Source organism: Amaranthus tricolor, chromosome 8 (assembly GCF_026212465.1).
Source record: "Amaranthus tricolor cultivar Red isolate AtriRed21 chromosome 8, ASM2621246v1, whole genome shotgun sequence".
Classification (NCBI taxonomy): domain Eukaryota; kingdom Viridiplantae; phylum Streptophyta; class Magnoliopsida; order Caryophyllales; family Amaranthaceae; genus Amaranthus; species Amaranthus tricolor.
In genome coordinates, this window is record NC_080054.1 from 21,332,584 (window position 1) to 21,356,579 (window position 23,996).

The 23,996-nt window shown below is 32.6% G+C and overlaps 3 protein-coding genes across 4 annotated transcripts in view; all 3 read right to left on the reverse strand.

Annotated features, from left to right (window-relative positions):
• Nucleotides 1-245: 245 nt before the first annotated feature.
• On the reverse strand, nucleotides 246-3,057 carry LOC130820146 (non-classical arabinogalactan protein 31-like). The gene is made up of 3 exons (XM_057685406.1): nucleotides 2,952-3,057; nucleotides 1,475-1,778; nucleotides 246-730 (listed from the first exon to the last, which is right to left on the reverse strand). The coding sequence occupies exons 1-3, from the start codon at nucleotides 3,042-3,044 to the stop codon at nucleotides 543-545; spliced, it is 585 nt and encodes a 194-aa protein (XP_057541389.1). The 5' UTR covers nucleotides 3,045-3,057; the 3' UTR covers nucleotides 246-542.
• An 11,259-nt stretch (nucleotides 3,058-14,316) lies between these two features.
• Nucleotides 14,317-16,250, reverse strand: LOC130820147 (extensin-like). The gene is made up of 3 exons (XM_057685407.1): nucleotides 16,156-16,250; nucleotides 14,987-15,686; nucleotides 14,317-14,830 (listed from the first exon to the last, which is right to left on the reverse strand). Exons 1-3 carry the CDS (start codon nucleotides 16,210-16,212, stop codon nucleotides 14,643-14,645), a joined length of 945 nt encoding a protein of 314 aa, XP_057541390.1. The 5' UTR covers nucleotides 16,213-16,250; the 3' UTR covers nucleotides 14,317-14,642.
• Nucleotides 16,251-20,351: 4,101 nt separating this feature from the next.
• Nucleotides 20,352-23,996, reverse strand: part of LOC130820148 (haloacid dehalogenase-like hydrolase domain-containing protein At4g39970) — a 6,589-nt gene continuing 2,944 nt past the window's right edge. Inside the window, exons 4-11 of one of the 2 annotated variants that reach the window (XM_057685408.1) lie at nucleotides 23,473-23,523; nucleotides 23,190-23,264; nucleotides 23,079-23,112; nucleotides 22,858-22,913; nucleotides 22,692-22,751; nucleotides 21,024-21,083; nucleotides 20,731-20,777; nucleotides 20,352-20,645 (exon numbers count right to left, since the gene is read on the reverse strand). In XM_057685408.1, coding sequence (XP_057541391.1) covers nucleotides 20,597-20,645; nucleotides 20,731-20,777; nucleotides 21,024-21,083; nucleotides 22,692-22,751; nucleotides 22,858-22,913; nucleotides 23,079-23,112; nucleotides 23,190-23,264; nucleotides 23,473-23,523 — 432 coding nt within the window. In that variant the 3' untranslated portion in view covers nucleotides 20,352-20,596. The remainder of the gene's footprint in view (nucleotides 20,646-20,730; nucleotides 20,778-21,023; nucleotides 21,084-22,691; nucleotides 22,752-22,857; nucleotides 22,914-23,078; nucleotides 23,113-23,189; nucleotides 23,265-23,472; nucleotides 23,524-23,996) is intronic. The other variant, XM_057685409.1, reaches the window with a different exon arrangement.

Sequence of the window (23,996 nt, forward strand, 5' to 3'; positions counted from 1 at the left end):
GGTATGGGTGAGGGAAGGTGACGGATAATTCATACTTATACTCTCTTATTTTATACTTATCTTATACGATCTATTTATTTATATAGTTTGATTGAGTATTTCACATTTGTATTTATGTATTATCTTTGCACGTATATGGATCATGTTGAACTTTTAATTTATAGATCATTTATATAATTTTAACAATAAAAAAATGTAGAAATAAAATAATACATACAAAAAATAATCAAAAGCTGAGGCACAAGAAAACTAGAAACATTAGTTTAGAATTAATTAATTGACATAATTAAATATTATCCTCTTTTGGGTACGTAGTGTGTATTGACCTGAAAAACAAGCTTCATGTAGACTTACAATGATTATTATAATTAAGGATATTAAGCAGAAGTATATACTCCTAAAGCTTAATTAATCCTAATCCTAATTATACAATTATAAAACAGAACTAAATAAAATAAAGATGCAATTAATTTAAGCATAGAGCTGATATTATTAGAGTTGGTAATTGTAATTTATTGTTGAACCAAATTTAACAAAGATAATTAAGGGCACTTGACTGTAACACCATGGTATACAATGGTGTCCCATGCTGAACATTTAGTGAGTGGACCAGGAACACATTTTTTGTTTGCTTTACAACAATGGCTGCATAGTCTCACACATACTCTTGTTCTCCCTTTGTATTCTGATAATGTTTTACACCTTTGCATGCACTCTACCACGCAAAATCCTGCCATATAAATATATTCAAAAATAAATTTATAGCTGGAAAAGTGAGGGTCATAATTATTAAAAAAATATTAAAATAAACTTTTTGAAAATATATAGAGATTATAACTGTTGAAAAAAATATTTATTCATGTTAATGTTTTTCATATATTTTCACTAACTTCATTTTAGCATTTTAATATTTTCTATGGTCTCTACGGGTGTGTTTTGGTCTTCACGGGTGTGTTTGGATGGAAGGAAATGGAGGGAAAGGAATGGGAGGTTTGGAGGGAGAAAGAATATTTGTTTGAATAGTAAAATGGGAGGGAAGGAATTTAAAGGGGAGGAAATTAAAAGGATTTAATGGATATTTTTTGTTAAGGTTTTAATCTCTCTAAAATTGAAAAGATTTGAAAGAAAAACTCCCATCTCCCTTCATTTTTCTTCCATTCCCTCATATACAAATAAGAGCTATTTTCCTTTTATTTTTCTTCCCTTCCTTTTCCTTCCCTCCCTTTTCATTCCTTCACTTCTTTTTCTCTCCAAAACTTTTATCCAAACATAATGTAAACGTTTCTCACTAACGTTATTTATAAAGAAAGTTAGTGAGAAACATGTAAATACCGTATGTAGACAATATTAAAATGCTAAAATGAAGTTAGTGAAAATATATGAGAAACAATAATATAAATAAAATATTTGATTAAATATGTCCAAAATATGTGATATAAATAGAATGATACTTTAGAAAACATATATAACATACCGTGGTTGTAAGGTACAGAAGGAGTTTGTGGTGGGGTGTAAACCGGGGGAGTTGTGGGTTCTTGTACTGGTGGGGGGTAGACTGGGGAAGTAGCAGGAGCCTCTGGAGGGAAGTAAATAGGAGAATATGCCGGAGCCTCTGGATCAGGGAAGTAACTGGGAGAATATGCCGTCGGAGCCTCTGGAAAGAAGTAGATGGGTGAATCTGCCGGAGCTAGTGGCGAAGCAAGAGGAGATTCTGGTAAGACATATACCGGAGGAATGTCAGCAGATGATGGTTGTGGTGGAGGACAATTAGCGTACACCTACAACAACTTCCAACAATTCAGAAATTACAAGTATCATGATAAGATTATACACCAAACCATAGTACAAAAGTAAAAAAATAAGTTCGTATCATCGTATGACGATCATATTATAAAGGTTTTTGATTTTTTCATGACTAAAATATATATAGGCTGTATTGACAGTAAAATTATCCGTATTGACCGCGAAATATAAGATGTATTGACAGTGATATGCACACTTTGACCAGTTATATATCGACAATCCGCTATTAACTAGCTAATGACCTAATTTAATAAATTACATTACCGACTTACCCCGCTTATGACCTGCTAAATATAGTCAAGCTTACAATCCAATGGGCCAATTCACCGCATTAACCAACTCTATTCCACACTTAAATGCGTAATGTAGTGTTATATATAGAGTTTTAACAGTTTGCTTAATTTTTTGGTTTTTTGATCAAGTAAATAAAATAAGCACTACTATGGCACTCCGTCCATGAAAAACGGGTGAATCGAGTATGTGTATAAATTAATTAAAATTTTACAAATAAGTTAGAAACATAAATCAAATCTACTCTCCGGTTCACATTTTTAATACCATGATAATATTATTATGGGGTTCTTATTGAAAATAATTCAAATGTGCAGAAGGTTCCACATTGCTAAATTATTGAGTTGTAGACTTGCATATAATATTTGGTGAGTAATCCTCTTAATTATACCATATGGTTTTGGGAAAGAGTGAATGAAACTCATCATCATGTGTTGTATGCAAGTCAGCACTCATTACCCGTGGGTTTGTGGGCCCGAGCCCACAGGTGCCTCATCGGCATATCAACACGAATGGGCCCATAGAATGATCATGTGACAAATTGTCATGGCCTATCAGTTCTAGGCCCAATCAAGATGCTTGAATACTTAAGGCCACCATAAAATAAAAGCCTCATATTAACAAACTCCTTATAGTTAGTTACGTGGCTTCCTGTTATATAGTTGGTTAATTAGGGGTTCAAACTCCATATACTCTTTGTTCCGCTTTCAATATTATAATATAATACATAATTAATTTGTTTAAAGAAGCAACTATTTCTGATACTATTAAAACGTGGTAACATAACGTATATTCGATCAACTTATGTAAGAGCTTTATTTATTGATAAAATGCAAGAAATCTTAATAAATAAATACCTGGGTGGAAACGAGAAGGAAACAAGCGAAGACGAGGAAAGAAGTTGTAAAAGCCATTTTAGAAGTGCATGGAAAAGCTAGCAAATTAAACATGTATATATAGAGGCAGCAAGAACGTATAAGGCTTGTAAGTTAAGTTTTGCATTAATGTTAGATCAAATAATTTACGATTGGATCGTTAATATAATCACAGACCAGTCAACCCCTCGATTTCTATAAAAATCTCTGATTGCCAGCTTGTTTTTATTGAGCTTTGACCACTTTGGCTGACTTTTCATCAAGCATAATAAATCAAGTGCTTAGCTAGGGCAGGCTTAATCAACTATTCAATCAAATCAAATAAGATATTACTATTAATAAAAATTCATTTAAAATTAAAAATGCTTGTTGGGGTGGGCAATGGTAATGATTATTCATAATTGTAAAATTAGAAAATTCTAAACAATAACGATTATTTATAAATAATCGCGAATGGACAAAATATATAATATTAAAATAAATAATATAAGAAAAAAATAAAATAAACTCTCAAAAGTCCTTCTATTAAATAGGGACAAATAAGGATAATTTACTACTTTCTTAAATAATCACAATTAAAGATATGGGTTGGTTTCCGACCACTTTATGTCTAGATTGCCACCATCTATAACTTTTTTGGTGATCATTTATGTTTTGTGACGTTGTAGCGTTGGTCGTTAATTAGCCGCAAATCAAATCACATAAGAATACAAATGAGAGTAATGTTTATCTTGAAAAGGTTAGCCAAGTGAAACAAACAAGATATATTTATATATCATTGTCAAAAAATTTTTTGTTGTTCACCTAATTAGAGTTAAAACTTCATATTTGATTAGATAGTTAATTAAATTCGTGAATTAATAATCAATTCAATAAAATATACTAATGAAGAAACGACTTGAGACATATGTCACATTGTCATTACAATTTTTCTCCTTTTTTTCTATTATTGACAAGAAAACTTTTCATATTCGACTTGATATTTAAGGAAACAATTAATTCATTTAAACATGTAAAAAATTTTGATTGACTATAACCATATTTGATGATCTATTGAAATATTATATTTCCTTACATAAAAAAAATTTACATGTAAAATTTTATTTAACTTAGATAATAAATCATTATCACATAATAAAAAAGCTAACTAATTTGGCTATTTTCAACTAAATCCTCCCTCCTATTTATCATGTATGGTTGAAGACTTTTAAATTTCATTTGTCTTAAGTATAATAATTAGTATGAGTATATGTTTTAATATTGTTGTATAATTAATATTTATTCACTTTGATCATAACAAATAGAAAGATTTAATGGTTAAGTTTATGTAGTAAATGAATTAATTTTATAAAATAATACTATCTACATTTCAATGATTTTGTCTCATTCTATTTGGGTACAAAGTTTAAGAAAGTAGAGGGAACCACTATAAAGTACATAATTTTCTAAATTATTAGTAAAGGACAAAAATTATTGAGGGGACCATTATAAAATAGGATAAAGTAAGGGTAATATTGTAAAAAAGACTTAATAAATAATAAAATGAGACAAAGTGAGTGAAATAGACCAATAAGGAAATGAGACAAAGTCATTGAAACAGAGGAACTATCATTATTCATATATGTAAATATTTGTAGCATTCGTGTTTTACACGGGAATCTATCTAGTTTCTAATAAATGAGGAGCAATCTTGTGTAGACAAGAAATTGAGTCGTAGTAACAAGTATAGATCGGCAATAAGAAGTTATATTGTAACCTCGTTAAAAACAATGTCAAAAATATAAATAAATTTATTTATTTTAGATGATTAAAAGTATAATTTGAGTCATTAATACGTCTAGCATGTTTATTATTAGATGTTTTGTCGCATAATTTGAGGTTTTAATTTTGGGAAATTTTTTTTGAAATAATTTCAACTATCGCCCATTAGCCAGAAACAATTCTAACTATCGATTGTTTTTAAATAATCCTATCTTTGCCATGAGTTTGCTTGTGGCATATCCTCATAATTTTTGACCTGCAATTACCTTTGATTAAAAATAAATAAAAACAAAACCTAACTCCTCCCCTATAGCACACCACCTTTGACATATAAATTTTTACCATACCCCCATCAATCACTTGAACCAGGCTGACGACCACCATAAAAACCACCTCCTCCCCTAACACCGGCGAAAGCCACCACCACCAACCTGCTCAAAATCCAACACTAGCAAAACTCTAAGCGCCTCCAACATCACAATCCACAACAAAATGCCACTGCTATCGACCACCTTCACCTTCAATCAAACCACTTATTCAATTGAAGCACCTTTACTTAAACCATCTTCACCTTCAATGGAACAACGAACAACTTCAATCAAACCACTACCAATCTACGTTGTCCACCAGCATGGAAACCAACTCCACCAAAACGCCACTGCCACTGCTTGGATTTTCCATAACACTGTTCTCGAGTGACTTTAATTCTGGTTTGCATGGTCAAATCAAGTCACTTAACAATGTTCGTACGTTCTTAGCTAGTTTGGTTTTGCTTTTCATCAGAAAGCTCAATTTTTTCTTTGATTTGGCAATTACATTTCCATTAATGATAAAGATTTCATCTTTTGTGGATTGTGTTATTTGCTATATATAGGTATATAGTGCCTTTTATGTCTATTTGATCAAACTATGTCTTTTTTCATGAGTGCATCTCCTTAGCCATCAACCTTTAGGCCAACTTTTCAAGGAACGTGATCTATACAACTGATTCAGGTTCTCTTCAAATGGAGTGCCATCACAAGCAATTTGGGTCCTCTTTTGCAATGGTGATGGCGATGAATTCACATGATATATAAACATTGAGCATATCAAAGCAACATTATGAAAGTGGATTCCAAATTTATTAGGTTAGTATTGGAGTTTAAGAGTCATCTCATTAGAAAAATTATCGTGCTGCCAAAGATGCTTAGATACATTACTTTAGTTGACAAATTATTTTGGTTCTAATCTGTTTCTTGGGCATCAGCCTAATGTTGATGAGAGCTGAAATGATGCTCAGGCCAACTCAAAAGACTTCCATGTTCTCTAGTGAGAGAGCTTGAGGATTATTTATGGAGTGCAAAGGATAATTTCTGCCTTTGGAGAGTACTATCAGCTTTTAAAGCACCCATATCAATCAAAATAACTCTAACTCTAGTCTTAGCAAAAGTATGATGCTCCCTAATGTGGAAAGCTGGTTGATTTATTTCCTAATTAAGCCAAAGGTTAAACAATTGTTACACAACATGAGATGAATTTGGGTGTGCGGTTGTGTTGGTGGCAATTTGGGATAAATGTGGTGCTAATGATGGCGATGATTGGTGGCAACAGTGGTGGCAAAGGTTGATGCATGTTGTGATGGTGGTGGGTACGCCGTTGGTAGTGGATTGGGGGTTAGGTAAGTGGTGAATAAGATGGAAGTTGGGGATATAAATTATTTTTCTTTTTCTTTGTCTTTGTCTTTTTCTTTTTCTTATTTTGGCTTAGTTTACCTGCTATTGTAGGTTACCAAGTGATAGGGTATGCCACGAGCAAATTCATAGCAAAGTTGGGATAATTTAAAAATAAACGATAGTTGGGACTATTTCTAGCTAACGAGTGATAGCTGAGATTATTTAAAGCAAATTTTCCTTAATTTTGTAACCCATGGAATTATGAGCATAATTACTCATTAATCCTTGTTACACTACTTAATGCCCCGACCTTTCCCACCTTCTATGATAGAAGTAAAAAGACAATCAAAGAAATCAGAAAAATTGGTGTGCGTTGAGTGTTTTTCGGTCCAAAAAGAAGGAAAAAAGAACAAGGGATTTTTCTAGTGTTCTTTCATAATTTTGGTGTTCCTTCGCTATCCTTACTGTTTTGCTTGGTGAGTTCCTATGATTCTTAAACTTTCTACAAACGTTAAAGAGGATTCGGATCATAAAATGTTATGTTCATATCACTTTTGTTGATGATGGTATAATAAAAGAAATAGGGTTGATGTATTTGTTTAAAGGAAAAAGTTATATGAGGGTTGCATGCAAGACATGATTTTTATTGTGATTGTGGATTTTAATTCAATCATTATAAAGGAATTTTTGGTTCATGATTGTTCTTGTTGTGGAGTGATGTAAACAAAGTAGTTGTTCATGATAAGTGTATAGTTACATATATTGCGATCTTTGTTTTATCACTCAAAAGGATTAGAATTTATATGTATAAATATATATGTAAATTTAAGATATGTATATCTGCTGAGGAAAAAATATATGTATATTATTTTTGGATGTATTTGATAAAAACAAAGATATGTGTATGTATAAATATATATATGTAATTTATATGATTGTATTTCAATTGTTCACGAGCTTTGATAAGGAAAAGATATATGTATATTTTTTTTGGGTGTATTCGATAAAAACAAAGATATGTATATGTTGTGTAGTGTTGTAAACAAAGATATGTATATGTATAAATATATATATGTAATTTATATGATTGTATTTCAATTGTTCACGAGCTTTGATAAGATATATGTATATTTTTCTCGGGTGTATTCGATAAAAACATGATTTTGACGTATCACGGTTTTGGCTTGCATCGTAGTGATGGATTAAAGATTGGAAGAATAATCTTGAGATTTGAAATAGATTAAAATAAATAAAATAGAATAGGTATATATATAAATAAATAGATAAATAAAAACTATCGAAAAGCTTTTTCCAAAGATGAGCGATGAGTCACTAATAAAAGTCATGACTCGTTACCAATGTTCTGGTCTGTCAGAAAACAATTTAGAGGAAAGTGATGAGTCGGTACTATAGGCAATGACTCGCCGCTTATTACTAGAATATTGTTCTTTCGTGTTCGGACTTTAACAATTATGAAACTTGGTAAACAAGGTAATTAGTGTCTTTCGAACGCAATGATGAAGTCATTTTTCCCGTTTGGAGTACTTAAAAGTGGTGGAAAATGCCATCTACTACTTGATTTGTTATTTATGTGCAATAACATTTAATGGTTAATCCTTTGTGATTTTTGAACGTTTTCATATGTGGTTTTTGATGTTTGACTATTGATAAGACCTCGATTCATAAGGGATCAGTAATTGAATTGTGATTGGTGGATTACGTGCGGTGAATTGTGCTATAAAGGTACGTACATGCTTAGACAATGCTTGTTATGCAATTGATTATTGTTGAGTAATATTGTGTTCATTCAAGTGTGTGATGTTCTATATCACATAAGGACAAGACCCCTCAAATAATCTATATGAGTTTAATTGGAATTCGAGAATGGTTGTTGTTAGTACCCACAAGGGTTGTTAAAGATGAATTTGGGTATACCCTATAAGGGCTAGGAAAATTTATTATCAGTTCCTACGGCCGGGTTTCTATTAAGAGCTACCATGGGGGTATGCATACTTTACCTATAACGACCCGAACAAGAAGAGTAATGTCTTAGGTCGGAGTTGCCTTGGGATTAGCTTTCCCCTGTGTATTCCTCCATAATTATACTCCCTCTTATTCCTTTTAATTGTCCTATTTCCTTATTTGATAAATTTACCTTATATGTCCCATTTCTTTCTAGAGCAAATTTTTATTTTATTTTATTTTATTTTTTTGCCAATTTGTCTTTATGAGTTCTATTTTATTACAAAAACACTCCTAGTCACTTTACAATTGTTGTGGTCCCATCCCTCAAAAGTTCATTTTATTATAAAAATATCTCTATTAACTTTACAACTTGTCTTAAAACACTTCAACTACCACATGGGTATCTAGAATTGTTATGGTCCCCTCCTTTTCTTAATATTCCGTGCCAAATTTAAATAGAACATTGAAACGGAATAATAGAGAGTATAACACTTTGGTGACTTGAACGATATGAGCAACATCATAAGTTGGGGATCTAAAGTTAGAGATATTATCATCAAACTAGGATGAACTCATTGATTTGTTTCACCTTTCATTGCTGATGTATTATGTCTTTGACGTGTACTGGTTGTTGTGTTTGTTCTTCTGAACCTGCAATGATGTTTTCATATTAACAACTAGCAGATTGATTACAGGTTGGGATAAAGGCAAGTGAGATGGACGCGTAGGGAACCCTCGTTATTCACTATTTCATCAGTCTTGTCAAGAATTATGTTATGTCTTCTTTATGTTTAGGTACTCTTTTCATTTTAAAGTACTTTAATATTATTTGTCGAGGCTAAATGGTTCTCAAGTTGTAACATATTATTTTTTGTTGTGTCTTATGTTTCCGTTTAAAATTATCCTTTGTCACTAGAACATTAAACAATCCATTAACCGGTACAGCATATAATGTCGGACGTACCATCTAGAGTTCATATTTATATGTGATTATCTAGGTCGTCTTAACTCGAATCATTACATATATAGATAAATCCAATAATATATAACACAAATTCTTGTGAGAGACGTTCTGTTTGAGTGACCATCTCTAATAGGCCGGTCTATAAAGAAAAATGTAGAGTAAGTTAATCTTAGGACATTAAGAATATTATAAGTAGACATTTAAAATATTATAACTACTGCACCAGTTACTCGATAGGCATTTAAGATATTGTAAGTAAGCATTAAAAATAATGTAAATAGGCATTAAAGATACTGTAAGTAAGCATATAAAAATAATGTAAGTAGGCATTAAGGATACAATAAGTAGATGTTAAGCATAATGAGAGTAGGCATTAAGGATACATAAAGTAGGCATTAATAATGAAACTGGAATTTCATTCTTTGATGTGATCATTAAAATTTGACAATCAATAAGAAATTAATTACATGGATGTGATCTTCAACATTATAATAAATCACATAATAATCTAGAATAAATTAGTTTTGTGTCATTCACGACACTATATCCGATTAAGAAATCAAGCTTTGGCACTTGAGATTAAGTCAGATGGGTGAAAGAGATATGCATTAATATCAAAGGGTTATTTGACGAGAAAAAGTTTGAAAGCCTTGGGTTTTGTCAATAATGGGTTTGTGGGAATCAAAAAAGGTGAATTTCATGCCGGCCATTCACTACACCTTGGGATGTTTTTGACTATATACAATTCGATCTTGGGGCCTTCTAGGAAGGCCTCATTTGGTGGTTATAACTACTTGTATACCTTCATAGAATACTTCTTAAGAAAGGTTTGATGCTACTTCATTAATCTTAAAGACGGAGTGTTTGATGTCTTCTTAGATTAGAAGAAAATGATTGAGAAATTAACCGATAAGAGCATCAAGACTTTGAGAACGGATAATGATTTTGAATTTGTTGAGCAAAAATTTCTTCGATATTGTTCAAAGGAAGGCATTCTAAGACATAGAACATGTATTGGAAGGCCACTATAAAATGGTGGTGCGGAGAGAATGAACAATACTTTGTTAAAGAAGGAAAAGTGTATGCTATATCAAGTAAAATTGGGGAAGCATTTTTAGGCTGAACTGGTAGCTATGACATGTTACTTGTTAGACCAATCACCTAATACTGCCTTGAAGTTCAAGTCTCCGTAAGTGTGGTACAACACTCAACTATTCTAGTCTTAGATTCTTTGGGTGTCCAGCTTACATTCATGTGAGTGGTAGAAAAATAAAACATATGGCTAGAAAGTGCATCATAATAGGATATGGTGTAGGTGTAGAAGGGTATTGGGTGTGGTGTGGAAAGTCCAAGAAGACAATATCCTCTGGGGATGTTGTCTTTAAGGAAAATGCTATGTTATCTTTTAGTGCGAACAATTCCTTGACTAACCATGAATGTACTCCCCACTATTGATGTTCTAAATTGGATACCAGATCGATCCGGATTTGGATATCCGTATATTTGGTATTTCGAATAGTGAAAATCATGATCAGGTTTTGATTTGAAAAACCAAATATCCAAAATTTGGATATCCATTCAAATCCATATCGAATTCTGGATATCTTGTTTTTAAGTTCTTATATTATTTGACTTGTTTAAAAACACATTTACGTGTTTTTACATAGAAATATTTAAGCTCACTTCGCTTTCTTTCTTTAATCAAGCTTATTTTGTTAACTTGATAAAAAAAATCATTTTGGCAAATATTGTTGGATTTTTCAAAGTCTAAATTAATTAACAATAAATCAGTTATTCAACTTAGTATAGTTGAGAATTGTACATATTAATAGATTCAACAACCTAAACATTTTTTTTATAAACAAATATAGATATTTTAAAAATAAAAAATGATAAAAAAATTGGAAAATTGGATATCCAATTTTCCCAATATTTCGATCCCGATCCAGATCCTGTATCTGGTTTAAAACTAGATGTTTGGTGCGAATCATTAGATTTCCAAAAATTGAATAAATTAGCTTATTTTTAATATTAGATACCTGATATTCTGGAACGTGTATTTTGAATACCCCTACTCCCGATGATGCATAAGAGGAGGTGCAACCTCCCATTACTAAAGAGAAAGATAATGATGAGACTCAACAAGAGAGGTCTACTCCTTTGCCCACTCCAAGGAAAAAGAGGAAGATCATAGCTCCAAAAAGGTATATTAACGAGTGTGACTATGTCACTTATGGTTTGACCATTATTAGTGAAGTTAAAGGGGTGAATAATCCTAGTTCATACAAGTAGGTTATGGTCTCAAGTGAATTAAGCAAGTGGTTAATAGCTATGAAGTAAGAGATGGAATCTCTTACCAAGAATGAGACATGGGATGTTGTTGAAGCACTTAACAAAAAGAAAATTTTTTGGTGCAAGTGGATATTCAAGAGAAAGAAAGATTCTGCTAATAATGTTGCCCTTATCTACAAAGCTTGGGTAGTTGCTAAGGGATACTCTAATTGAAGGTATTTATTTTCATGAGGTATTCCTACTGGCGGTGAATCACTCTTCTATAAGGCCACTACTTGCTTTGGTAGCGATGGAGGACTTAGAATTACATCAATTGGATGGAAAGGCGACATTTACTCATGATGATTTAGAAGAAGAAATGAACATGAAGTAACCCAAATGGTTTGAGATCGTTTGTATGGAAGGGTATGTGTGTGGTTGAAGAAATCATTATATGGGTTGAAGCAATTGCCGAGGCAATGGTATAAAAGGTTTTACTCTTTTATGATCACACATGACTTCACAAGAAGTTCTTATGATAGTTGTGTTTATCTTTAGAAACTTTATTATGGTTTTTTTGTTGTATTACCTCTTATATGTTGATAATTTGCTAGTTGCATGTAGAAATTTGTTTGAGGTGGAGAACTTAAAAGAGTTGCTTTCAAGTGAGTTTTATATGAAGGATCATAGTGAAGCCAAGAAAATACTTTGGATGAAAATCTTGGCGGATAGAATAATCAGTGTATTGTACCTTAGTCAAAGGAGGTATATTGAGAAGGTTGAGCAACTTTTCTCCATGGTTGATGCTGAATGTGTGTCCAATACTCTTGCTTCTCATTTGAAGTTGTCTAAGAAGTTATTGTGTCCATAGAAACGAATAGTAAGAACAAATGGTGAGCATTCCTTACACTAGTACAGTCGTTAGTACCATGTATGATATGGTTTGTTCTAGGCCCAACATAGTTCATGTCATTAGTTTTTTGAGTCAATACATGTCTAATCCGGGTAAGACACATTGGAAAGCTTTGAAGTGGTTATTAATCTATTTGAAGGGTACTTCAAATGTGAGTCTCAAGTTTAGAAGAGATTCAAGTGAGTTAATTGGGTTTTGTGACTACGATTACGTAGGTGATATGGATGCTAGAAAGTCTAATATGGGGTATATTTTTATTATGGGAAGATCGTCAGTGAGTTGGCAATCATCATTCCAAGATTTGATCACCGTGTCAACTATCAAAGTGGAGTGCATAACCACTGCTGAATCATTCAAAAGCCAAAGTGGCTTAACAGTCTAGTTGGTGAGATATGTAACAAGATGAGCTTGGTTAATGTTTATTGTGATAGTCAAAGTGCGATTCATTTGGCAAGGAATCAAAACACATTCCATTGAATAACCAAGAACGTCGATATTAAGTTAAATTTCATTCGAGATGAAGTTGAGCAGAGGAGATTAGGTTTAGTGATGAATGATACCAATGAAAACCTGACCGACATGATGACAAAGATATTTCTCACAACCAAGTTCACGTTGTGTGTGGACTTCGTTGGTTTAGATCCTTGCCTGATGTGAAGCCCTTTGAGACATTTTTTGGTTTGTAAGTTATTTTTTGGAAATTATGTATGTTGCTTATTAGATGGAATGTGTTAGAGAAAGTTTTAACATGATGAACTCAATTCAAGGTGAAGATTGTTGGGGTTATGGTGACTTGAGTGTACCATGATGATTATTTATGGTAACATTGAAAAATATGTGTAATAAATTGTCTCAATGCGAAGTGCAAGAGTTAGCAACTACAACATAGTGCTCGAAACAAGGCACTTCCAAGGTTGTTCTTACTATAAACGAAGCAACAGATCAGGGACAGACAATGAATGCAAAATTTGAGTGCTCGAACGAGCACTTAGCTGCGAGCAATGTTGTGAATGAATATGTAACCCGCTCGAACGAGCAACAAATTAAAGGCGGTCAAACGAGCGGCCAGTCAGTGGCTCATTATTTTGCTAACATTTGTTGTTCTGATGTTGATAATTCTTTGTATTCCCGTGGATTATCTTATTTTATGCATTATGTTTGTAGTCTTAGCATTAATAGGAGGCTTTCACACTCATTTTAGTTATCGTTCTAACCCCAAACCTAAACACATAACCTCTCCTTCTTCGCTTCTTCTCTAAATGTAATTCGTCCATTGTAAAAGTTCTTAAAACTCTATTATTTATAATGCTAATCAAAGAAGCTAGACACCACCGAAGACGTAGTCGAAGCTGGGTGAACCTCATAAATTTTTTGTCTTTGTTCTTTATTGCATTTTATTTCCTATATGTATTTCTATTTCATTGATAGAGTAATTTGTCTCAACAACCAACTTCATGCCTTTGTTCTTGGTGATATTAGGGATAATGTTTCATACTTTAGGCCTTAATTTAGTGGTCATTTCAATACATTGGCTAATTTCACTAGTTGATTTTATTGATTGTTTGACCAGCTGATTTTGAACTTGCTGATATGAGCAGCTTGTTCAGAAATAGCTTATTCAAAAATAATTAGTTGTTCAACCAACTAATTTAACCAACACTAGCATTGGATGGTTTGACAAACAACCTTCTAATTGTATCAAAATAAGCTAAAATTGCTTAATAAGCTATTATGCCAAACTTCCCCTTAGTTGAAATTGTAAATAGTGGAAACAAGTAAAAATATCAACAAGTAAAATATAAATTGAAATCAACTGAAAATCCGACGAATATAAGATGACCTAATAATGGCCTTTTCATTTAATTATTATTGATATAAAAATAACAAAACCAGCTAATAAACTAGGGGTAATTTCACTGCAATAAAATCAAATGAGATACATAATATAGTAATCTCCTACCAATTGATAATTACCACCTTAGTTGACAATATTATAATTTGAACAACTTACTGTAATTTTCACTAATGATATCAAACTGAACCAACTAATATAAGTTAAAGCATATTTTTTTTTCTAATAAAATAGATAATATCATCTATAGAGAATTATGTTTAGCTCCAATAGTGATCAGATTTAATCAAATGACTTAAGGGCACTTGACAGTTTGGCCATGGTAGACAATGGAATCCCATGTAGGGCAAGTTTTGGTTGGGCTTGGAACACATTTATTGTTAGCTCTGCAGCATAAACCACACAATCGAACACAACCCCTCATCTTTCCCATGTAAATTGGGTTTGTTCCACACCTAACAAAGCACTCTCGTGTGCAGAATGCTGTCATATTGTAAACATGTAAATGTTAAACATTATGGCATGTTGTAGCATAGATTAATCAAAATATATGGATTTTAGTTTATTTTTAGCTAACATTGTAGAATAAAATACAGACAATAGGAATAAAGATAGTTTGAATGAGTTATAGTAACATACCGTGTTTGAACGGAGTTGCAGGAACTTGTGGTGGGCTGTAGGTTGGAGGACTGGTTGGAGCTTGTGGTGGAGAGTAAACTGGAGGGGTGGACGGAGGTGTGGCGGGAACCATTGGTGGAGAGTAGACTGGGGGACTAGATGGTGGAGTTGTTGGTGGAGAATAGACTGGAGGACTAGATGGGGGAGTTGTTGGTGGAGAATATACAGGGGGACTAACTGGTGGAGTTGTTGGTGGGGTGTAAACTGGGGGACTAGCCGGAGGAGTTGTTGGTGGAGAATAGACTGGAGGGCTAGATGGAGGAGTTGTTGGTGGGGTATAAACTGGAGGACTAGCCGGAGGAGTTGTTGGTGGTGTGTAAACTGGAGGACTAGCCGGAGGAGTTGTTGGTGGTGTGTAAACTGGAGGACTAGCCGGAGGAGTTGTTGGTGGAGAATAGACTGGAGGACTAGATGGGGGAGTTGTTGGTGGAGACGATGGAGGAGTAGTGGGAGCCTTTGGTGGGGAGTATATTGGAGGAGTTGTTGGAGGCGTGGTAGGAGCCTTAGGTGGAGAGTATACTGGTGGAGTAGAAGTGGGAGTAGCGGGAGCCTGTGGAGGAGAGTATACAGGGGGAGTAGTTGGGGGAATGGTTGGAGCCTTTGGTGGAGAGTAAGTCGAAGGGGTAGGAGTTTCAGCACCAGGAGGGCAATTAGCATAAACCTGTAACAACTTTAGAAATGAGAAAAACTAATCTATAAAGTTATTCTAAATTATTTGTACGTTGTGTGTTATGTATAAGAGAAATGGATAAGTAAAGTCTAGTATCTAGGGACGCATACAAATCATAATATAGTGTGTTTTAGATTATTAAATATAATTTTAAGGATGTGATGACTTTTGTCAATAAACAAATACTTTTGAAAATAAAAACAAAAAATTATACAATTGATAACAAAACGACATATTATAATGATACGAGCTATGATTTTAAAGTAATAACAACAATTATTATAGATATAATAAAATTTTTAATTTTCTATATATAATTTCCTACATATTAGGTACAGGATCAAATTCATATTTGCATTACTTCTCAAAAAAATATACTTTATCACCAAAAATCAATTAAAATAAAAAGGTTACATTATAGTATATATTTTTGTTGCGTGAGTAACGAAAATAATTATACCTGGTTAGAGATAAGAAGAAAACAGGCTAAGAATAAGAAGGAAGTTTTGGAAGCCATTTTTAGAAAAAAAAAAACTAAGAAAGCTAAAGCTGGCCTGGTGTGGGATTATGTGGAGGAACCAACTACTTATATATAGTGAAAGTGAGAAGAATGAAGTCTCTTTGGTACAGAAAGAAGCTTTTCAGTTTCATATTTGTATTAATGGTGCAGTTATTAGATCTGACAATTTAATCCTTAAACTAATCATGGTCAACTCCCCTACCTCAGTCTTTCTTGGGCATCTATAATATTCTTGCATAAAAATTCCCATTTTTTTTGTTTTTTGTTTTTTCTTTTTGTTTCCTTGTAATTCTAACATAAAATTGCATCATAAAAGCTAGCATGTGATCTCAATAGAAACCTATGGCTTCTAGTTATCTGTTGTTCGATAGATTATTGTTAAATTAACCTAATAAACTTTCTCACATTAAAAGTTAAGTACAATAATTTTCATGATTCTAAATAAGTAGTATTGTAAATGTAATTTGATTCATTATTTTAAGTATTATTATCACAAAATTTACGTCAATTATTTATATTACAAAAGTTTACTTTTACGCAAGTGTATACAAAATTGAGTTTTTTTTTTTTTTTTTTTTTTTTTTTTTTTTTTTGTGTGTGTACGATTGTGCATGTACTGTCAAGGAACCAACTCAACCAAAAGCTTAAGCTGATGGTTGAAGCCCCAGGATATGTTATATACTCTAACACGCCCCCTCACACGAGAGCCCTTTGGGCTAGAAGTGTGGATGCAACACATGTTCTCCTCATACATGGTGCTCAATATTCCACTTTGAATGAGGGGTGGTTGAGATTCGAACCCGTGATTGTTAGTTATGGCACCATATTTCAAAAATAAGGCTTCATGTATCATACATCTTCACTAGTCAACAACTTTGTAATTGTTAGTTGATTAGCTGGTATAGTATTTAACGGTTATTTCCTATTAATATATTTAATAGGAAAATTTCACGTGGTAACTTTGAGGTATTGGGTCTTCTACGTCGTAATTAAAGCTTTTTTAAAATTTACGCGGTAACTCTAAGGTTTACCCAAGTAAACCTAGCTATATGACCTTTTTACCTATAAAACGTTGGGAAATCATTCATTAGTAAGGATGCTTTGGTTCTGAGATTGAGTATATTGAAACACACTTAAATCTTCCATTACTGATATGACCTTTTTACCTATAATACCTCAGGATTACTGCATGAATTTTTAAAAAGTTTTTGTTACCACTTAAAAAATCTAATATCTCAGGATTACCATATAGAATTCTTTATTTAATATTATTCTTAAATCTCCCATTACTGATATAATTTGTAACCATAAAGCTACCTATTGCCTAAACTACTCTATTCTAATTCTCTGTGTTCTTGAACTCCTTTTGTTCATCGATCAATAAATGCTTTTAGGAAATAAGGAAGAGCATGAGTTCAATCTCGGTTAATCATATGTGTGAATATTATTGCTTTACATTCATTGTTTTTGCATTGATTTTCTCAATCTTGTTTGCTAATTTGGACATTCACATTCAAATAGATCAACCACTATTATTGAATATTGAAAAACTAATTAAATTTGTAATTTGAATTATTAGTTTGAAAAAAGATTCAAATTAATCTCAAAATCTTTAAAATGAAAAAATGTTCTACATATCCAATATCCATGGATGTTACTCGCAGGGGTGAAGCTACATGGGGGGCAGGGAAGGCCTGACCCCCTTTGGAAAATGTGCTTCTTTGTATTCTTAGCTTTGACCCCTTTACTAATTTATAATATATAGTTTAAAGAGTGCAAAATTATAATAAAAATTACTATAGCTGAATGGATGAAGGTAATACATTTATAACATAAGGTCTAGAGATCAAATCTTAATTTAAACTATTACTAATAAATTTATATTATAATGTCATTACTTTTATATTTTATTTATCCTTTTTAGTATAGTGCATATATTTTTTTACTATCTTAATTTTAATAATATATTTTTTTGGAGACTTACCAAGAGAATAATAGAGTCAAAAAAACATTTGGGTTTTTTCAAAAGTTATAGTAATAGAGAAGTTTCAACTTCACTTGTTTAATATGATTTTTGCTTTGATTCAAGTTCATTTCAATTTATATGATATTAATATTTTTATAATTTAATTTATTTTTATATATAATAAATAATTTGCTCGTATGTCAACTATTTGGTATCCTAATTCCAAATCGTAGCTGCACCTGTGGTTACTCGTACACAAAGTTATATTTCTCCACTGAAAACAAAAATAAAAAAACCATCAATTTTGATATATAGTAAAAGTATATAATCAATATAAGGTGAAAAATAGAATAATGTATAGCTTCATTAATTTGCATGCTGTTTTATCTCCTTCGTTGTAGGATCCTGTCAAGGATGCGTGGCATCTAAGGCAATAGATTACATGCATGCCTTATTATAAAAATACATAATCATCAACTTTAGTCCTCTTGGATTTCATCCCATCTTGCAGCGATTTAAATGGGCATTTCCATGTGACTACTACCTAGCTAGGTAAGCATATGAATTCAATGTTTAATACATTGTCAGCCTAGCCCTACACATCTTTAAACCCCACCTATTTGATATTTACTCGATCTTGTAATCGAACTCGACTTGACCCAAATTCAAAGTGAATTTAAAATTATATAAAAATCAATTTGGACACAACACTAGATGTTAAACCGATCTGAAACACTTGACCCGAATGATCACCTCAATCAGAGTGATATTCTTATGCAACACTTATGACAAACAAGTGAATACTCTCTTTGTTCTTTTGATTTGTGGTTGCCGTTAAACTTATATAGAGTATTTTTGACTGAATGTTGTAGATTGAAAACGAGTAAAAAAATAATTTCGGTAGTGTTATATCTAATTTAACTGACAAAAATTAAAAACACACTCTTTAAAACTTTATATTGTATCAAAAGTTTGTCACTTGTTAAATATTACTTTTATATCAAGGAGGCTTGGGCTTAGAGTTTACTTGTTATAATTTATAAATAGCAATGTTCAAGGAGTAGTGTTTAGTACTTTTTAATTTTTAAGAGGCTGATTTGCAAAAGCAAGTAACTTTAACTTTGCAGTCGTGATTTGCAAAACATACCTTTTATTTTTAATATTTTTACAGCTAGCTTATGCTTACTTCATATAATAATTTAATATTAGCGATTAATATATAGGTAATAGTTTACACTAAGATCTTGGTTAATTCGATTCAATTTTGTATGATATTACTGAATTTACTTATTATATATAATTGTTACTTATGTATCTAGAAATAGTAAAAGATACAAATGTACATTGATAAGTATGTTTTAAGCACATAACATGAAAAATAGAAGAGTAGGATATAGATAATGAAATTATGTTAATTTTGGTGCAAATTAAAATTATATTATAGTACCATCAGCTAGTCTCTTGAGAGACGTATCTCAAGTCCAGTCTATTAAGGATTAATGTCTACCTACCGTATTTTTAATGTCCGCTTGCAATGCTTATAATATTTTTCAAAATATATAATGGATCGGTTCAATTAGAGATGATCTCTCAACGATACCGTCTCTCACGAGAATTTGTGTGGATAGTAGTAGTAAATAAGTGTTGACTTAACGAGTTGCATTGTATTAATTGGATAATAGTAAACACGTCTGAAAGCTATAGGCGTAAATTAAGAATTACTAGTGAGTAGTGAAGTAGCGAGAAAGAAGGGTTGATCCTATCGATGCTATTTTTGTGTCACGTATCTCTAAAATGAGATCTACGTGTTTAGTCCATTTTTAACTGCTTAATTGGAGTGGGCGCTGTGACCACAGCCCATAATAAAAAGATCACAACATCAAAAAAAAAAAAAAAAAAAAAAAAAAAAGTAAACATATAATAAGTTATTTTGAAAAATGCTAGTAATATTGGGGAAGAGCCGAGGAAATCTTCCATATGACATGGCCAAGTATTACTATTAATTAACAAGATAACATGGTCAAACTAAGCTCACTTATACTTGTTGTCATCAATCAAATGTCTCACACAAAGTCAGATCCGCGAAAAAAGATAGTTGATAGATCATACTCATACCTCCTCTAAAAGGGTGGCAAAGAGAAATATGCGCAATCAAATAAACACACATATGAAAGGTTAAGCTTAAGCTTATTTGTATGCAATGTTTTGAGGGTTGGATACATCAAATCAACATAATTTGAGCGTTGGGAGATATAAGATTAAACATTAGATGATATAATTACAAGTTATGGCTTTGATTAAAACTTCGATTTTATACCTTGAAGTAAAAATGCTATAAAAATCAATTGTATTTTCAAAAAATTATACTTAAGAAAAAGAAAAAAAAATACTGTCCAAGTCCTTTCTATCGCATTTTTAGCCAGCAGAAACGACATGTTGCAGCAGAGCCTCCAAATCAGCCAAACTGTATGGTTGGCACAAAGTATATGCATCAGTGTAGAAAATATCAAGCATTGAGGTATATGTATATCAACTCCATCACACCATACCTTACAGAACTCAAGTCAGGGTACGTAGCAATTGCGTCCGAAAAATCCTACAAAATCACAGCTCAACATTCAACAAGTTGTAATTAACGACCCATTTGTCTAGCGGAAAATGAAGGTTAATGATGAACTTCCCTCCGTTACGATAGTAAAAAAGAGGAAAGGAATCATTTCGTTGTGATTATATAAATGGGTTGAAATTTCGCGAGTTAAAACTTTGAATGAGTTGATCCGTGCGAAGTTTTCCTATGAAGATTCCATATTAATTAATCTTTATTAGAAAGCAATAAAGTGACCTGGTTTGAAGTGGAAGGAGTGTAAGTTATTACACAAGGCATTCCAGCTTTTGTTGCTGCCTGTAATAGTAAAATGTAAGTTAAGTCCAAGTTACACTTGCATACCATGATCTGCACTGAATTCAAGAGCTTTAATTCTCTTGCGTATAAAATTTTCAAAATACAGTATGGTGCCACAAGAAGATAGTGTTAAGATTCGAGTATTCCCATTCACTAAAGAATTCTTAAGAATATATTTGCATACTTGGCACAGCCAAATGTTTATCAAATAACAATGAAGCAAAAAGCTTAGTAACTAAGGATGACAGACAGGCAGAACTATACAGATTTCACACCGCACCGGCCCCAATTGGGACGACTAAGGGTATGAATTTGGTAGTTAGTGCGTAAATATGGATATGCAAAAGTCCTATTTTCCATAGGTGGTGTGTAAGTGGTAGGTATGAACTATGAAGACTTACCCGTTCCAAATCGACCCTCACCAGTAGATACCAACTCCACTCTCCCTATACCTAGCCGCACCTTGTTTACAATGTACTACTTTACATCAATATTGTATAATTTTCTTCGTAACCATTAACAAAAAATTAAGAATACTAATTTTATCTCAACAAGTTATATGGTTTAAATAAAACTGGATATATAATTAAATATGTATGGCATTGCAATTGTATGGAGTGCATACAACATGGACTTGGAGTAAATGTGAGGCAAGTATAAAGTGGGTATACCCAAGTGCACATAGTGGGTGGGAATGAGTTTGAATGCATACCGAGGTGGGCAGGGGTGAGTAAAATTTTTTTTACCCATCATTAGGTAGTGGGTATGAATATTTAGGTGGGTGAGAGTTTGGGTATGGGAGAGGCCAATACCGCATCCTGCCGTTCATTTTGCCGTCCCTTCAACGAGTCTAGTACCCTAAATGTTATGTTGCTCGGAATTGAGTTCAAGTGTATGACATGGTTGTGTCCAATTATGAGCATGGGACTTGGCAAATCATGAAAAATATTCATGCATTAACTTTAAAATGTGGAGCCCTAGTGTCATATATCCATGTACAAATGTAGATAGACACTGATACGTGAGGTAAAATGAAGAGTCCGAGTAACATAGGCTTAATTTTCCATGACGAAACAATTTGCGAATTTCAACTCTAAGAGCAAGCCGCTTCAGTATACTGAGATCAGACCATGTTAAAAAAAAGCTAACAAAAAATCTGGCATTTGTAGGATTTACGTGTAATTGTTGGACTTTCTATTACTAATATTAATTATGAGGTGCATCAAGTCATCGATTTGTAGTTAGCAATGATCTATTAGGGGTATGTTGTATCCCTATATCCATGTAATCTTCCCTTTTAACCGAATGTAGCAAGGGTCCTAGTATTGTGAGTTTATCAAGGATCCTCATTAAGTACCCACTTCTTCAGATTTTCCCCTTAGCCTTCCGCAGCTTCCAGTTACTTCACTAGACAATCAATAACTTACAAATTCATTCTTCTCTGTCTATGCTATAGTGAATACAGCACCATATATTTGTTGCATGTTCCAAATTTAACTCAAGTGTCAAGAATTTCATGTGCGCAAAAATTATCGATGTCAAGATACAAAGCAAATTTGTATACCAAAACTCAGTTTACCATGTGTTGGTTCCTTTATAAAGATTTACCTGGAGGCCAATGACACTATCTTCCACTACTAGACAGTCGTTCCCGGTCAAACCAAGTTTCTGCAACATTTTAACACCCAACAGTATGCATTCCCTCCCAATTCAGAGGCCAATAAAATAAAAATAAACATAAATAAATCAGAAGCATGTAATGAAATTGGTCTACCTTAGCAGCAGCAAGGTAAATTGATGGATCAGGTTTTTTTTCTTTGACATCGTCTCCTGCAATAGAGACAACTGAAATTTTGAGACCTAAGATTAAGAACAAAGAGATTCAACATAAATGACTAGTGTTTTTCTGGTCCTACATATTACAGCTACAAAATCGTTCAAATATTAAACTGCTCTCCATCTTAAAAGGCAACAATTCGCATATAGTTAACTAACCTGCAAGAAAGCAGTCAAGACCATGGAAACGTTCCTGTAAAAGGCAAAAGGTCAGTTGAGAGAGGTGCTAAGAACTGTCATTTACTTAATCACAAGGAATAATTATCTTACTAGTCCTATCAGACTTTCAAGAGTGAGAATGACTGAACTTTTGGTAGCAGCAGAGCATACAGCTATTTTCTTTCCCTGCGTATATGATTAACAAAGCCGCAACTCGCACGGCATAAATTTCTGAATCCATTAAGGAGTAAATTCATGATAAGCGACAGCAAAAAAAAAGTATCAAAAGTGACAGGAGAAATCACAAGCCTCTAGCAGTATCTGATAACAGGATTTCAGCAGCAATTTAGAAAATACATTACACCCAAACAAGAACTGATGTGGTTTAACTTACAGCAGCCTTGGCTTCATCCATCAATTTCAAAACTCCAGGTCTAGGTGGCACCTGATACAAATTAGAAACTTTAAGAAAGGAAGCATACATCATATTGGTTTTGCGGAAATAACAACAAATAGTAAGAAAATGGACGCTGGAAGTACCAACTCTGGCCCCTCGTCTTAAAAAGACAACTTTGGTGATTTACATTGTTAGGCTCAATTTGGCCTCTCGTTTCATTGAATAAGCCTTTTGAGTTTAGACAAATACTATTGTTTTCTTTTATTGAAAGCTTAATAAATTTAGTTTATTTACACTAGAAATTTTTTACCGATTTTAAAAGTTAGAAAAATGACTTTATTTTCCATCGCAAAAAATTGATTTTTCTTTGCAGTGTCTTTTTCTCGGACAAATATCATCTTCAGAGACAAAATACGATGTTAAATTCTATATTGAGACAAAATACCCCAAAGTAGGCATATTGATACTCATTTATGACAGACTTTACAAAACACACAAACCTTATAAACTTGGGGCGATAT